This window comes from Leptodactylus fuscus, chromosome 4, assembly GCF_031893055.1.
Source record: "Leptodactylus fuscus isolate aLepFus1 chromosome 4, aLepFus1.hap2, whole genome shotgun sequence".
NCBI lineage: Eukaryota > Metazoa > Chordata > Amphibia > Anura > Leptodactylidae > Leptodactylus > Leptodactylus fuscus.
Window position 1 is genome coordinate 57,959,686 of NC_134268.1, and position 14,903 is coordinate 57,974,588.

Genomic DNA, 14,903 nt, shown 5'->3' on the forward strand with positions numbered 1-14,903 from the left:
TTTGAAATTTTGTTTAGTAAAGTCTGGTGCTCACTTTCATTAAGAAGGGGAAAAGGATTTCCCAACTATGGATTGGAGTAGTCTTAACAAAGGAGTCCTTGAGTCCCATCATGTGATAAATGGAGCTGAGAAATTTGATGGATTTATTTGGAAGTTTTAAGGCATCTAATAGATCTTTGTTATGGAAGGTCTCAGAGTTGTGGGAAGTGGCAGAGAAGTGTTTAATCCTAAGGTACGCTGGAGTGAGAAGTTTAGGGAGAGCTCCTTCCCAATAAGTTTGTGGTATTTCCAAATAGTCGAGAGGTGTGACAGGATGAGAGAGGAAAGCATTTGGATGTTAGCATGTAGGAGGGAATAATATAGCCAGGCCCTGAGATTTTGTTTGGGAATGAGGTGGGTTTCGATTTTTATTCAAGTTCTGTCTTCCATGGCCATGCCACCAGTCTCTGAGAGTGGACAGCTGAGAGGCCACATAATAGTCGTGGGTGTTAGGTGTGCCCAGACCTTCCAACTGAAAAGAATAGAAGAATAGATCATAGGCTTTTTATAGATCTAAATAAATTGGAGGATCATGGATTTGATTTTGTGGAGGAAGAAAGAAGGAGGAGCCAGTGGGATCATCTGAAAAATATATAAAAGCTTCAGAAATATCATCTAATATGCAGAGTTTCTGCCGAGCCAGGATAATTTGAGGCTTGGTATAAGATTGGAAAACTTTCTCCAATTCAGGTAGTCTTGCTAGAAAGTTGACTTGGCAGTTTGAACAAGTGAAGGAGTGATTTTGATGCCCAGGTAATCCAGTGTGCAAACTTCCAGTTAATAGGTAATTGTCTTCATTATAGAACATCTATGAAACAAAAAGATCAATGGAGACAGCGGGCATCCTTGTCTCATGCCTTTGTGGATGTCAAACCTGTCTGAGAGTTATTGAGTTATTGAGTTATTGAGAGTTATTGAGTATTCTAGATGATGGGGAGGAGTATACAGTCCTATGAAAAAGTTTGGGCACCCCTATTAATCTTAATCATTTTTAGTTCTAAATATTTTGGTGTTTGCAACAGCCATTTCAGTTTGATATATCTAATAACTGATGGACACAGGAAGCGACTAGAGGCTGTTATCTTTGCAAAAGGAGGATGTACTAAATATTAATGTCACTTTTCTGTTGAGGTGCCCATACTTTTGCACCGGTCAAATTTTGGTTTAATGCATATTGCACATTTTCTGTTAGTACAATAAACCTCATTTCAATCCTGAAATATTACTGTGTCCATCAGTTATTAGATATATCAAACTGAAATGGCTGTTGCAAATACCAAAAAATTTAGAACTAAAAATGATTAAGATTAATAGGGGTGCCCAAACTTTTTCATAGGACTGTAAATTCACCAAGGCTTGTAGAATAGTTCCCAAAAATCCTAATCTGTCTGGCAAACAGCAAAGGATCAGTAGATGTGATCAAATGGTTTTGTTTTCCCATCAATGGAGAAGGAGTTTTATTTTGTTCTAGTAGGTCAATGAGGTGAAGAATACGTCTGGTATTATCTGGTTATCTGCGTCTAGTGTTAAGTTGGATATAATGGGGGCTAGTCTGTAAATCAGTATTTTATCATATAGTTTAATATCTGCGTTTAATAGTGAAATTGGCCAACGATTTTGGGGAGAATCTGGGGATTTACCTGGTTTTGGTAAGGTAATAAGTTCTTCCAAATTCTCTCTTGGGAGAGGGGTCCCAATCATGGCTTGATAATTGGTTCCAGTTCCAGAGTTGTAATGGGTTCATTCAGAGATGATAAGAGGTCTGGCGTCAGGGTAGGTAAAGATAGATAAGCTAATAAGTCGTAGCTAATAAATTGGAGAGGGTCTGGTGGTTTGCAAGTACTAGGAATTGTTACTGTAAATTATAAAGTTGTGTATAATATGTCCTGAAAATTCCAGCAATGTCTTGGGGGGCCATCACCTTTCCTGCAGAGTTTGGTCGCCTCATATAGGGATTTCTGATTTAGCTGCTCTGGCTTTTAGCCGTTCTGGCTTTATTAGTTTGAGAATAGAATTTAACTTTAGATTTCTTCAATGCCTTTTCATAACCATAAAGTAGAAGAAGTCGGAAATGGTTTCTGGTTTGGTATATTTGGCTAGCAGAAGAGCAAAGTTTATTCCCACATTCTAGAGCGCACAGGTGGGTGAGTGTATCAGTATGTAATAGAGTTGGTAGATCCAGTAGAAACAAGTCTATACATGAGTATATGTGGTGGACCGAGGAAAAGTGCGTATTATCACATTCTGAGGTGTGTTGTGTCTGCCAGACATTGTAAGTTTTACTTAAGTTATAAATGGGAGGGTTCAGAGTGCTTTGTCTGGTAGGGTTTGTGGAGTCCAGAGATGGGTTAAAGTCTACACAAAGTATAAGAGCCCTCTTTTGAAGACTGTTTATGTGTCTGTAAAGCTTGCTCAAAAAGTGTAGTGATTGCCGGAGGGGGCATAAACATTGGCAATAGTATATTGTACGTTGTTGATTAGGCAAACAGTAATAACATACCTTAGGGGTCTAATAAGGAAAAAGTTACTGAGTTCTTGAACCTGGCCAAGATATCTTGGGGTATATTTTCACTAAGAAGGTATGGATGTGGGAATCTGTGCTCTGTCAATGATAAGGTCTATGGCAGAAAAATTCAGAAGCAGAAATTTGGTGTCTTGCAGGTAGGATTGTAGGTCAGATGGGGACACATTCTCTGGAATACCTCAGAATTTCATATTGTTGCAATGAGAACAGTCTTACTTGTATACTAACTTAGTTCTAAGTTTTTCAAAGTCTTCTGCAGGTCATTGTGAATATTGATCATCTTGTGGGAAGTCACAAAGTCTCCCATATTGTTCTCAGTATGTGTCACTCGCATATCTAGAGCTGAGACAGAGGACTGTAGCGGTGTAATACGTTGGGATATGTCAGCTTACAAAGCGCTACAATGGGCCAAGAGCATGTTCTTAAGTGTGTTTTCAGAAGCCAATCCATTGGATGCGTGGAATGTATTAATGCTTCTGGAGCTTCAAATGCTATTGTTTGTTGTGCTTGAGAGTCAGGGCTCTCCATAGAGGGAGGCAAGTCCAGGTGAGGATTTTGTCTTACTGGACTAGTAATAGGGGATGAAGAGCTTGATGTCAAAGTAGGAACATCCAGATGGTTCAACTGTTGTGAGTGTTGGAAGTTTTTAACCACCTGGCAGATGTCCTCCGGAGTAGAGGGCAAATGCAAGGATTTTGTATATATAGAGTGGTCTGGGACCATTGCATTTAAGAGGTCCCTGATCACTTTGTTGTTTCTTGTCTTTCACCATGTTGGATATGCAGATAACAGAAATTAGACAGACACTATATTGAAGGTATGGGGCAGGAATGTGCTGAGCCACTGTCTGGTGCTAGAGTCTTGAGAGTTCATCTGTCATGGGGAGCAGAGCAGGGTAGGAAAACCACTGTGGTGTAATTTGAAGAAAGATGGTTCCAGAGGCTGTGTGGTAGGTGAGCAGGTAGGTGGTCTCTCCTCCAGTGCTACTTGAACGTGATTCCTATGATACCCGGGCATCTGGGGGAGTTAGCTGAAGTGTCCAATTTTAGGATAGAGTTTCGGGATCAGCGAGACAGCAGGAGTGTGCAGGTGCCCTAGGAGGTGTGAAAGGGAGGATGAGGAGCCCCGCTAGTAGATGTGTAGGGGCTCGCTACTCCCCTCTCCAAGACACTGACTATGATACTTCCTAAAGGAGCAAGTGAGGATCGAGTGCCTGAGGTACGTCCAGAGGCCTGCAGCAAAAATCCTGATAAATGAGGCCGCTGTAGATTTCACAGGGAGGTGGGTGTACCAGGTTAGGGTAAGAGCTCCATAGATTAACCTGTGTGCCTCAGGATAAAGTTAGGCAAGCTTTTAGTGACTAGAGGAGCTGAAGAGGGATGGTGAGGTAAAGATCCAGAGCACCAGAGGAATCTCCTGGATATAGTAGATGTGAGTGTGAGGCTATACTGGAGTAACAGGCAGGAGCCTAAATGTCTATACAGGGCTGAATGTGTCTCACCTTAGTTCAGGGGAATGAAGTAGTCTGATCCAGATACAGTAGGAGAGAGACTATGTGTTGCAATGGAGGAAGCCCAGGAGGTACGGGTGCTGGAGAGTCATGCTCCCTCGGAGGTGGCAGGAGCGACGTGTCAGAGAGAGGTGAGGTCTGCAGTGACCTGCAGTTGTGGAGGTAAGCAGGGATGTGGAGTGCTGTGCACTGTGGCAGGGTAGAAGTACTAGAGGGCAAGATGGCGGCCTCTGGAGTAGAGGTAGTAGGCCACACGTGGAATGAGGCATGGTTCCAGGTGACAAGTTGAGACAAACTCCATGTTTGTGGAGTCCATGGCAATAGTCCATGGCAATCCCGCAGGGCTTCGTGTCAGACAGATATCTATAGGCTGGGAGTATGTCGTGTCCAGCAGAGTGGAGGCACGACAGGTCCAGATGGGCAAATGGCGGACTCACGCTGGAACAGGTGTAGGCCTCAAAGTCCATCTCCACATGGTCTGCTGATTATGATGGACTGACCCCTCAAGAAAAGAAGCAGTGGCATAGGAGAAAAAGTCTGTGGTGTTTCCAGGTGAGGGAGGTTAGGGATGGAGTAGATAATGAGTGGATCGTAGTATGCTTGTGCAGGAGCTGTGAATCATGTGTCCAGTCACCATGCCGGCTTCAGTCATAGAAGGCATGTTGTTGACATCTGAGTATCGTCCATTTACTGTGATTTGAATGGGCAGCTCAGACCCATGAATAGGACATGCTCTAATAATATCAGGATGGAACAGAGCATTGGATGAATTGCCCACTTAGTGGTGTGCATGAAGCCTTAGTGGCAGCAGCCACTGTACTATGACACAGTACAGGGATAATGTTGGGGGGGCAGCGATAGCAAAACGGAAGTGACAGCAAGATGTTGCTAAGACTTCTGGTATGTTACTGACACTGTACATTTTAGACATAAAATATGTGTGTATATTTGTGTGTATGTATATATTGTATGTGCATATATCTATAGATAGCATATATAAACATATATATGACTGCACCAGTCTAGGCATAGGGTGCTCACCAATGGGAAAAGGATTTGTCCCGTTCAATATAACTCCAAAGAGCAGGCAGCACACCAAGAAGTATGTGGTAAAAAAAGTAAAGTAGGTTTATTGCCTACTGCTGCAACGTTTCGGCTCCAAGAACCCGTTTCATGCTTGAAACAGGCTCTTGGACCTGAAACGTCACAGCATGAGACAATAAACCTCCTTTACCTTTTTTACTTCTTGGTGTGCCGCCTGCTTTTTGGAGTTAGATAGATATATAGATTAAATATTAATTTATTTATGTATGCATAGACATGTCTAAGTAGTGTCAACATATATATTAAGTTTCAATATATAAAGTTTGAATAAGGTGTATATATTGTATATATTTAGATGCTGTTTAATACATTGCTATGTAATGTGCCAAATGTCAAGTTAACATTTGCTGATACAAGTCAAAGGGAGTCTCTCAGAACTCTCAAAATGCCTTCCAAACCAATAATAGTGCCGTGTATAGGCCATTAATAGGACCAAAGCTTGGAGGCCACAAGCCAATGAAGCACATTGGCATGTACAGAGATAAACATTGTTTTGTGGATATGAAAATCAGCGTGCAAGTTTACCAGGGGCGGGGCTTCATTTATTAAATATGCTGACACATAGCAGTGACACAGCAGAGTCTGAAAATGTCAATCATGGTAAAAGGTGCGAGGTTACAGAGGAGAACAAGAGCACTTGTGATTGTCTATAGGCAAGTCTGGCTAATCAGGACCCCCCCTCCCCTCCCGGGCTCTTCGAGGGGTTTTGGTATGTTCATAAAAAAACTAATATTATTTCTGAATTCCTCATTTGGTTTGTGGCCATAAAGGTATGATCCTCTCACTACTAAAGACAGACAGTATTATTTGTTTAGAAGGCGTTTTGAACCTGGCAGACTCTTTGATGTCGGCTACTTCTGTTGTATATATACAGTGTGTAAGGTATATACTATGTGCATTTATATATTTATTTAGACATATCGGTATGTAATGTTACTTAAGAAATTACATATCTCTATATAAGTATGGTAAGGTGTGTGTACTGTATATATTTATATATGACATTTACATCACATTTGTGATCCCATCAACCACTAAGTGGCATTATTATGATGGGTCCCTACACTAACACTTTATATATAGGGCAGGAGATAATCTTCTTATATACTCACTGTTACAGTGCAGTGTGTAAGAACTTCATCTCTGGGGTCTTTAGGGGTAGTGGAGCATTTATAATACAAGTAAAGTCTTAGGGTAGGGACCCATCTGAATGAGGTCGCCGTGACGTGGCAGATGGGCTCGCACAATTGGTGAAACTGTGCGCTAAGAACCTCACATCTATAAATGTAGTCAAATCATTTTATCATCTAATGCTCCTCACCAGTATAATAAACTCACTTGTCAGGACTGGGTCTAGTCTCTGTATGACTCTAGAATCTCTATTCCTGGTACATCGGCCCTCATCTAATCTCCCTGGTCTTTTACTTTTCCTCCATTCATTTACCATTTAGCTTGATGTAAAGGGTTTTGTTGCTCTTTTCATCCTTTGAAAGTAATGTTTGGGCAAGGGCTCACTTATGAAACCTATGCACTTGGCCCACCAATACATGTCATAAATATAATGACATCATCACAATGGTACAAAACCATTACATAGACACAAACTGTTGTGATGTCATCACAAAATATTCTATTTTAGAAATAGTGTCACAATCGAGCTCAGCATACATTATTGTGACATTACAATAAAGCTCTGCCTATAAATATACCTTATAAATACACAAGCTACTGTAATGTCATCACGTATACTGCAATTAATAATTACTGTACTTCCATATTATTGTATCATCAACTTAGAACACATTCTATAAGTACCGGTTACACAACTGTATATCACTTTACAATGGATCAAATGACATATAGCTTTCTTGACCGGAAACACAGGAATGCGTTTGATAAACCTATCACTAGTGACGTCATTTAAATTTGTTATATTCTCTATATATCAAATTTTTGGCTCCATGCACACAACCAAGTGTGCAATCCAAGTGCCAACCAGTCTTTCATTCCAATATATTAAGACCAGGTCCTATTTGGATCTGTGAGACAGAAACCTAGACCTAAAAGGCAGTCTGTTACACTCAGTACACTTGGTCATGTGCAATGAAGCCTAAAGCTAAGTTCACATGGTGGAAAATCAAGAGAAATGAATCTTCATTTTCTACTGCTCTTCATCAGTATTCCATTGCGGCTTTCCTCTGCGGATTTGGCCTGGATGAATGGGCCTAGTTGGCATAGATTGCCAAGCCACAAAATCCACAGAAAGATAGAGCAGGATGCTGATTTTTTTCGCCATTCTGCTGTCATCTCTGCCTCCCTTGAAAAAAAAGGAGGCAGAATCCACCCCCAAATCCATAGCAGATTCCTACATGTGAACGTACCCTTAGAGATATGATAAATAGTCAGGAGAGATCTCATCACAGAGCAGCAAAGCATTCTGATTTATACATGGGTGGACATGTATTATGAGGAACCTCAGTAACTGTCCATGGCCCAGGGTCCACTGTCCCCTAAAAACAGCAAATTTTTATAATGGATTGCATATAATTAATATTAATATATTTGATAGATCACAATTGCTGGTGAATTAGAGGTACATAAGTGGTTCATCTGTGAAGAACTATTAGAGACTAAGGGGCCCATATACTTTTCCTGCAGTGCTGTGTGTGCCCAGACCTGGATCAGTCATGGGCATAAGTTGAGGGGGTGCAGAGGGTGCAGTCACACCAGGGCCCAGGAGTCCTAGGGGGCCCATAAGCACTGACATCAGCATTGACATTGCAGCTTCCATCTGGCCCCATAAGCCAAGGAGACCCACAGATTACCCTCACCACACTAAGGAGGATTAAACTCCTTGGCACCCGTAACCATCACTATCTAGAATTTGTTGTAGGGATGAGGTAGGGGGCCCTGGACAAAAGATTGCACTGGGGCCCACCAGACTTTACACCAGTTACACCACTGGGATCAATTATAATGTACTGTACTTCAGATTTTAGAGTCACAATGCTGGATTATGCCCTTTGAACCCAGATATTAGTGAAGTGCATCAAATTAAAATTAGGAAAACCTAAAAATCTCAAAAACAACTAAAGTAAGACAGTGTAAGACAACAGGGGGTAAAATGTACCTTAACGTGTGCAGAGAATTCTCTAGCAATGTCTGCATAGCCTCTGGTGCCATCATTGGTAAAGGAGATAGTCATTCCTGGCATCCTGGTAGATTCCAGAGTAACGCAACGGTTTGGTTGAATATGTAGCTGAAGTTCGCACAAAATACCACTGTTGTCCTAAAAGAAAATAACGCAACTATGTATTAAAAGTGTACACACATTTTGCAGAAAGTACATAGATCGTCTATATATATATATATATATATATATATATATATATATATATATATATATATATATATATATATATACTACAGCATCACCACTCATCATAACCACATCATCAAAAAACATTTAAAATTTTAATAAAAATTTATTAAATAAAAAAAACATTGTTTTTACAGGGGCTTACTGATTTGTATACATTTTGATATTCAGCCACTGAATGTCATACACCCCATATTCTGGTATGTCTGACCACACTGTTGGACTGAGCTGAATATTTGTGAAGATTTACATATTGTGTTTTGTATGTCGTGTGGTTTGTTGTAATAACCTGTGCTTTATACCCTCTCATAGGTATAATAATACAAGTTCTAACTAATTTATTAATATAGAGATAATAAAACATCGCAGCGGCAGAGCGTTACAGATGGCTTGCACATGCCAGGATGCATTATCACCTTTATTGTAAATTCTAATGAATATTATTCTGCCATGAAATATAGATTTTGCCCAGTGAAGACTGTGAAATATTCTAACACTAAATATTCTTACAGTAACCAGAAAAAAATATTTATACTATGATGACATGAAAATATATCTTTCATACCATTGCAGCAACCATTCCCTTGTCAATTGCCAATGCCAGATGACGGATGTGATGACTTCTTAAAACGCGCACCTTTCCTCTCTTCACCAGAACATCAAATAAACCTATATGTTTATAAAAAAAATAATAATAATGCCCAATTATAAATGCTAAATACTAATTTATATTAATAGATCAAAAAAAATAGACGTTAGATGTCAGGATATGCTGGGTGTTATAGTCTCAAATCAGTCTCAAGGGTTTGATATAAAAAGTTGAGGTTTATGTCAAGATGGCAGAATTGTCTCAGCTCTATAAATCTTAACCACACTTTACCAACTGAGACATTAATCCATACTTCATATATTATACAACCAAGTCCATATACTAATAATTTGAGATCTCTACTAGACTACAGTGGAGCGCTAATGGCTTAATAAGACTCCACACACCTAAATGGTGGTCTCTCCGTATAGAGACGATATCCCCCTAACCCTGTCTAGAAGCCTCTCACCTCTGCCAGGTCAGTCTTCTCTGCGCCAAGCTGACGAGATGCAATAACATCGAAACAGCTGTCCTCGGCTGAGAGACTGTACCTTGTAAAATCCCACATCATTGCAAATAAAGGCCTCTGGGAAGGTCGGGGATGATGTTAAAGGGAGCGCCCTCTATTGGGCTGCATGACTGAGGCTCTGTCTTCCTAATTACATCATGGAAGATAGACTTGCACGTCCTCAGGGAGCGCCCTCTATTGGACTGCACGACTGAGGCACTGACTTCCTAATTACCTCATGGAAGACAGATTTGCATATTCTTCCCATGTTCCTTTGCACAGTGGAGCGCTAATGGCTTAATAAGACTCCACACACCTAAATGGTGGTCTCTCCCTATGGAGAGATGATATCCCCCTACCACTACAATACTAATCTCTGCATCACTTCAATGAACAGACAAGCACCTTCCTTAATCCATCCCAATCTCCCCCTCAAATTTCCTCAAATACCCTCACCTCTCATACCAATCCCTGACATAGATAATACATTTCAACTTCTGACCCTAAACTAGAAAGCCCTTTCCAGCTCATTTCCTTACTAATCTCCAGATACCGTCACTCAACCTCTACACTATGTCTGACCTGTTCTTCTCTACCACCCTATACACTTTACATTCATGATTTTTCTCTGGCATCTGTCATTTCTCTTTTGACATTTAAGAAGAGCGAAAATTCTTCAGAACACTTAAATAAATGTGTATACTTAAATCCCACTTTGTGTGCGTATGTTCCAAAACCCCAATATAGAATTAAAGTCAACCTTGGCACAGCACAGTCTGGTATCTAGAACAGCAACAGGATGCCAATGATGTCTTTCTATATTTTAGCTCATACTATGCTGTAATGACTTAGAATGTCGATCAGTACATCATCAAAGGAGAGCACAGATGGGTTCTCACGATTTGATCAAAAAGTGTACTAAGAACCTCGTTTCCAGGGCTGTATATATACAGTATATTGGGCATAGTAGTACTGCAGTCAGTTCTAGCCTAGTTGCAGCTTTGTAGTATTGCAGACATAGCAGCATGCCCCGCACATTTAGGTCATATTGTTTGTTGGCCAATTTTGTTTGTTGCATTGGGCATATGTGTGTGGCGCCATTTTGATCATACATGCAAACCATCTCCCCAAGACTTCTTTTAACTATAAACCATAATATGGCTGAACCACATTTCCCCTGAATTTATTTGGAGGTCTTTGCCTAGAGTCTTTGTAATAAAGGATTCCGGTTAAAGACTTGCGTAGTGTAGTGTTGTAGTGAGGATGCAGGTCTTCTGGAATAAGTCCACTATGAGATGGTTACTCTTGTAGATCAGAACACTTTATTCCATGCTCCATCATGGCTCCCTGTCTAACAACTCCTCCCCCTAAGCTCAGCTCCTCCTCCATTACTACCTCACTGTTGCTAGGCAGACAAAGCAGAATAAGTAAGCAGAACAGAACATACAGAACATACTTATAACAACATCACACGTAGCACAGTGATCTACTCCCTATGTTAAAAAAATGTGCATAGTATATTCCCTCCAGGTACACAAACAGCTACATTTGGCTTTTTCCACCCAACATCCATCCTTGTGGTCATATTCCCATCTCAGCCATGTTGGGCCAAGATTGAACTATCTCTTTGAAGTTAAGGCCCCAGGCAGCGAATTGCTGCCAAAAAATGCTGCAGAGAAAACTGTGGTGGATACGCAAAGGTTTTTTTTCACAGAAACTCCACATAGTTTCCTCTATGGACTTTCTGCCTCTGTTATACCGATACGGAAAACCCCAGCGTTTCTATAAGTATAATTAATAATTAAAATCATCCCTTTTTACCCATTTTACAAATAAAAATAATAAAAAAATAAATTTGCTTGCGGTAGTTTTCTCTCCGCATGACTCATGCGGACACTGCGTGCAAAACAAACACATGGACCTCATGATAGTCTATGGGGTCCGTGTGGTTCTTAGCTAACCGCTTTTCAATATGTTCGGTAGTCCGTTCAGGGGGTCCCCATGCGGACTCCTCGAACGGAATACCGAACGCAGAACCAGGCCTTAGGGTTGCAGAGTCTGCACAGGCTAAGGCTTCTGTATTCAGCATTGGTTGCAATTCAATCATTATAAAAGGACACCTACAAATAGAGTTTAGAGCCTAAGAAAGAGAAGGTGCATTCACAATATTTTATGCTTAAGTAGAGCCGTATAAAACATTAGAATGCAGAATTTTTAACAGAAATATATTTAAAGGAGTTGTGCAATCTTGGAAAACATGGTGACTTTCTTTCTTTCTGGAAGTGGCTTCATATCCCTTGCTTAGATGGCAATGCTACACTTCAGTCCCATTAAGTTGCAGCATGGCCATGCGACCAATGGACATGATATAATCTCCTGAGAAAAATAAATCAGCCATGTTTTCTGACAACCCCATTAGCTCATTGTGGTGTCCTGTATTACTTTACAGTTTACGCTCTCCCGACATATTATTCAGGTAATAGTGCGTCAATATTAGACTAAGAGTACCATATTTATCCTTTTTGTCCCCGAGCGCATCCACTCTGCCATCTGGAGTCAGCCGGATAAATTTTCCTGTCGCTTTACAGTACAATTGCAGACAGTTGTCGTTGTCATACTTCCATCTCTCAGCAGACCACTGCTCGGAAAGGTTTACAAAGAAAACATCATCTCTACTTCCAGCACTTTATAAAGCTAAACGTACTAAGCATTAACACAAGTGATTTACCATTTCTTTCTTCTTGACTTCAAGTTCGTACCCTGTTGAAGAAAGAATACTGTAACAGTAAATACAACTTAAGACTATACGGGGCATTGACTTGAGACTTAAAAGCTTACTGGCTGGAAAATCAGTTTCCTCTGTGACAGACAGCTTCCTCACGATTTTCCCATCTTCTTCTTCTTTATCTAACCACCTAGTTAGAAAATTGAAAGTCATTGTCACCGGTCTTAATATTAATAGTTTCTCAATACACATAAGACCCATGAGCTGATCCAAGGAGGTGAAGTAGCTTTCTACAGTTTCTATTTTCTAGAGTAATACAATTTAAGTCAGTTATTTGTGCAACATTTTTTTTTTTTTGTAGATTGTGAGCCCCATATAGGGATCACAATGTACATTTTTTTTCCTATCAGTATGTCTTTTTGTAGAATGGGAGGAAATCCACTCAAACATGGGGAGAACATACAAACTCCTTGAAGATGTTGTTCCTGGCGGGGGATTAGAACCCAGGACTCCAGCGTTGCAAGGCTGCAGTGCTAACCACTGAGCCACCGTGTTGCCCCATTTGTGCAACATTTTTGTCTTCTGTATCCTATTTCCTCCTAGGTTGTCACCTGAATTAAAAAGTATAGAAACCCTACGAGAGGCCGAACGTTGCATAAATGTTGCGGTATACAACATACAGTGTTCAGCAATCCCAATCTAGCGAATCCCAAAACTGTCGCGGTTTGGGAAATCGCAGCCTGTCAATTAATACCTACAGAAACGCCAGTGGTAGAATGTAGAAAGTAGAATGTCCGAAGAGGAAACCTCTGCCGACTTTCTATGAAAAGTGATGTGGGGGAAAAAAAGCGATACATTGCCACCATGGTTTTTCCACAACACTTTCTTGCTGCTACCGGTAGATGCTACATGGGATCTTAGCCAGAAGGAGTTTTTTTTTTTTTTTTTTTTAATAAAGGATTCAGAATATAAGTGGGCTGTCATATGGTCATTTCAGTCTATATACAGTATGGCGATGCCTTCACCTCGTGTACCGACTAAATTAAGCAGAATGCACAATGCAGAGACTATAGGGATGACAAACTCAGATTTCATAATTACAGAATTCTACTGGCCATGCACTTTAGATAGCTGTTGGTCGAATGGTCGTTCAGCTGATAGCTGAAGCCATTACCAGACATCTCCATGGCTGACAGAAGGATTGGACATGTTGATATCAGCATGTTCAGCTGTCATTGAGCCAACATATTTGACCGGCTTTGAAGGAGAACCATTAAGATGAAAGGACAAAGAACAGTAAATTGTAGCATGGTAGCAGCTCTGGTGAAGAAACTGCTGCTCTAACAAAGCGAAATTCTGTGCACGCTTAGAAAACAGAAATATTTGTGACCACTAGAGATGAGCAAGTAGTGTTCGATCGAGTAGGTGTTTGATCGAATACTACGGTATTCGAAATACTCGTACTCAATTGAACACTACTAGCTGTTCGAAGTTTAAGGTTTGATGCAGAACCAGCGTTGATTGGCAGAATGCTATACATTCTGTCAATCAACGCTGGTTCTTCTCTTACCTTTAGAAGTCTTCTCCGTGCAGCGTTCCCGCGGCATCTTCCGACTGGAATTCACTCTGCCTAGGCATCCGGATGCGCAGTCGGCTCTGCCTAGGCCCCGATGCCTAGCAGAGTGAATTCCAGCCGAAAGACGCCGCAGGGACGCTGCGCCGGGAGAAGACTTCAAGGGGAATCCAGCCCGACCGTCACTCGTGGACTTGGTAAGTATAATTTGGTCGAATGTTGCGTACCCCTGAAACGAGTATTTCCCCCCATAGACTATAATGGGGTTCGAAATCCGTTCGAACAGCCGAACAGAGTGTGGCTGTTCGAATCGGATTTCGAACCTCGGACATTTTAGTGTTCGCTAATCTCTAGTGACCATATGATGTTATTATTAAACATTATCCAATAATCATCTTATAACTCATATTTTGATGGAATTTCATCTGCAAATCTAGAAAAAAAAACCTGAGTATGTGAATTGAAGATTTAGTTATTTAGGGTATTTGTTGAACTGCTATCATTGCTGCATTATATGTGTATGCTGTATGGCTGTATCATCTATAACTAGAATGGAAGTGGAGATATACTTTTATAGTTGTACACATATTAAACACATTTCTCAGTTTGTTGAGAAACAAAGAATAGGGAAATACAAGGAATATAAAATGATTACACTATTTTTCATGTCAACAATTTGAGCAAATTATGTACCATGCCAGGATATAACGCTGCGCTGATTTACAGATAATTTCATAATATTAAAGTGCGGAACAACAAGCCTTAGCGAGATTTCATTAGCTGCTCTCTGAGTCGTGCCGGCATGTGAAAGATTTCTGCATTTCAAATGTTCTCTTAATGAAAAGTTTACAAGCAGCCTGCATTTACGTTGTACATCATTGTCTGCCAACATCAGGAAATATGGATCAGCACGATCAGAGGAAATAAAAACTTGTCACAAAATTCCTTCCAA

The 14,903-nt window shown here is 40.5% G+C and overlaps 1 protein-coding gene across 1 annotated transcript in view; it reads right to left on the reverse strand.

The window, feature by feature from the left end:
• Positions 1–14,903, reverse strand: part of RP1 (RP1 axonemal microtubule associated) — a 370,941-nt gene that overhangs the window by 314,741 nt on the left and 41,297 nt on the right. Inside the window, exons 10-14 of the mRNA XM_075270496.1 lie at positions 12,492–12,568; positions 12,382–12,413; positions 12,162–12,291; positions 9,122–9,225; positions 8,308–8,466 (exon numbers count right to left, since the gene is read on the reverse strand). Coding sequence (XP_075126597.1) covers positions 8,308–8,466; positions 9,122–9,225; positions 12,162–12,291; positions 12,382–12,413; positions 12,492–12,568 — 502 coding nt within the window. The remainder of the gene's footprint in view (positions 1–8,307; positions 8,467–9,121; positions 9,226–12,161; positions 12,292–12,381; positions 12,414–12,491; positions 12,569–14,903) is intronic.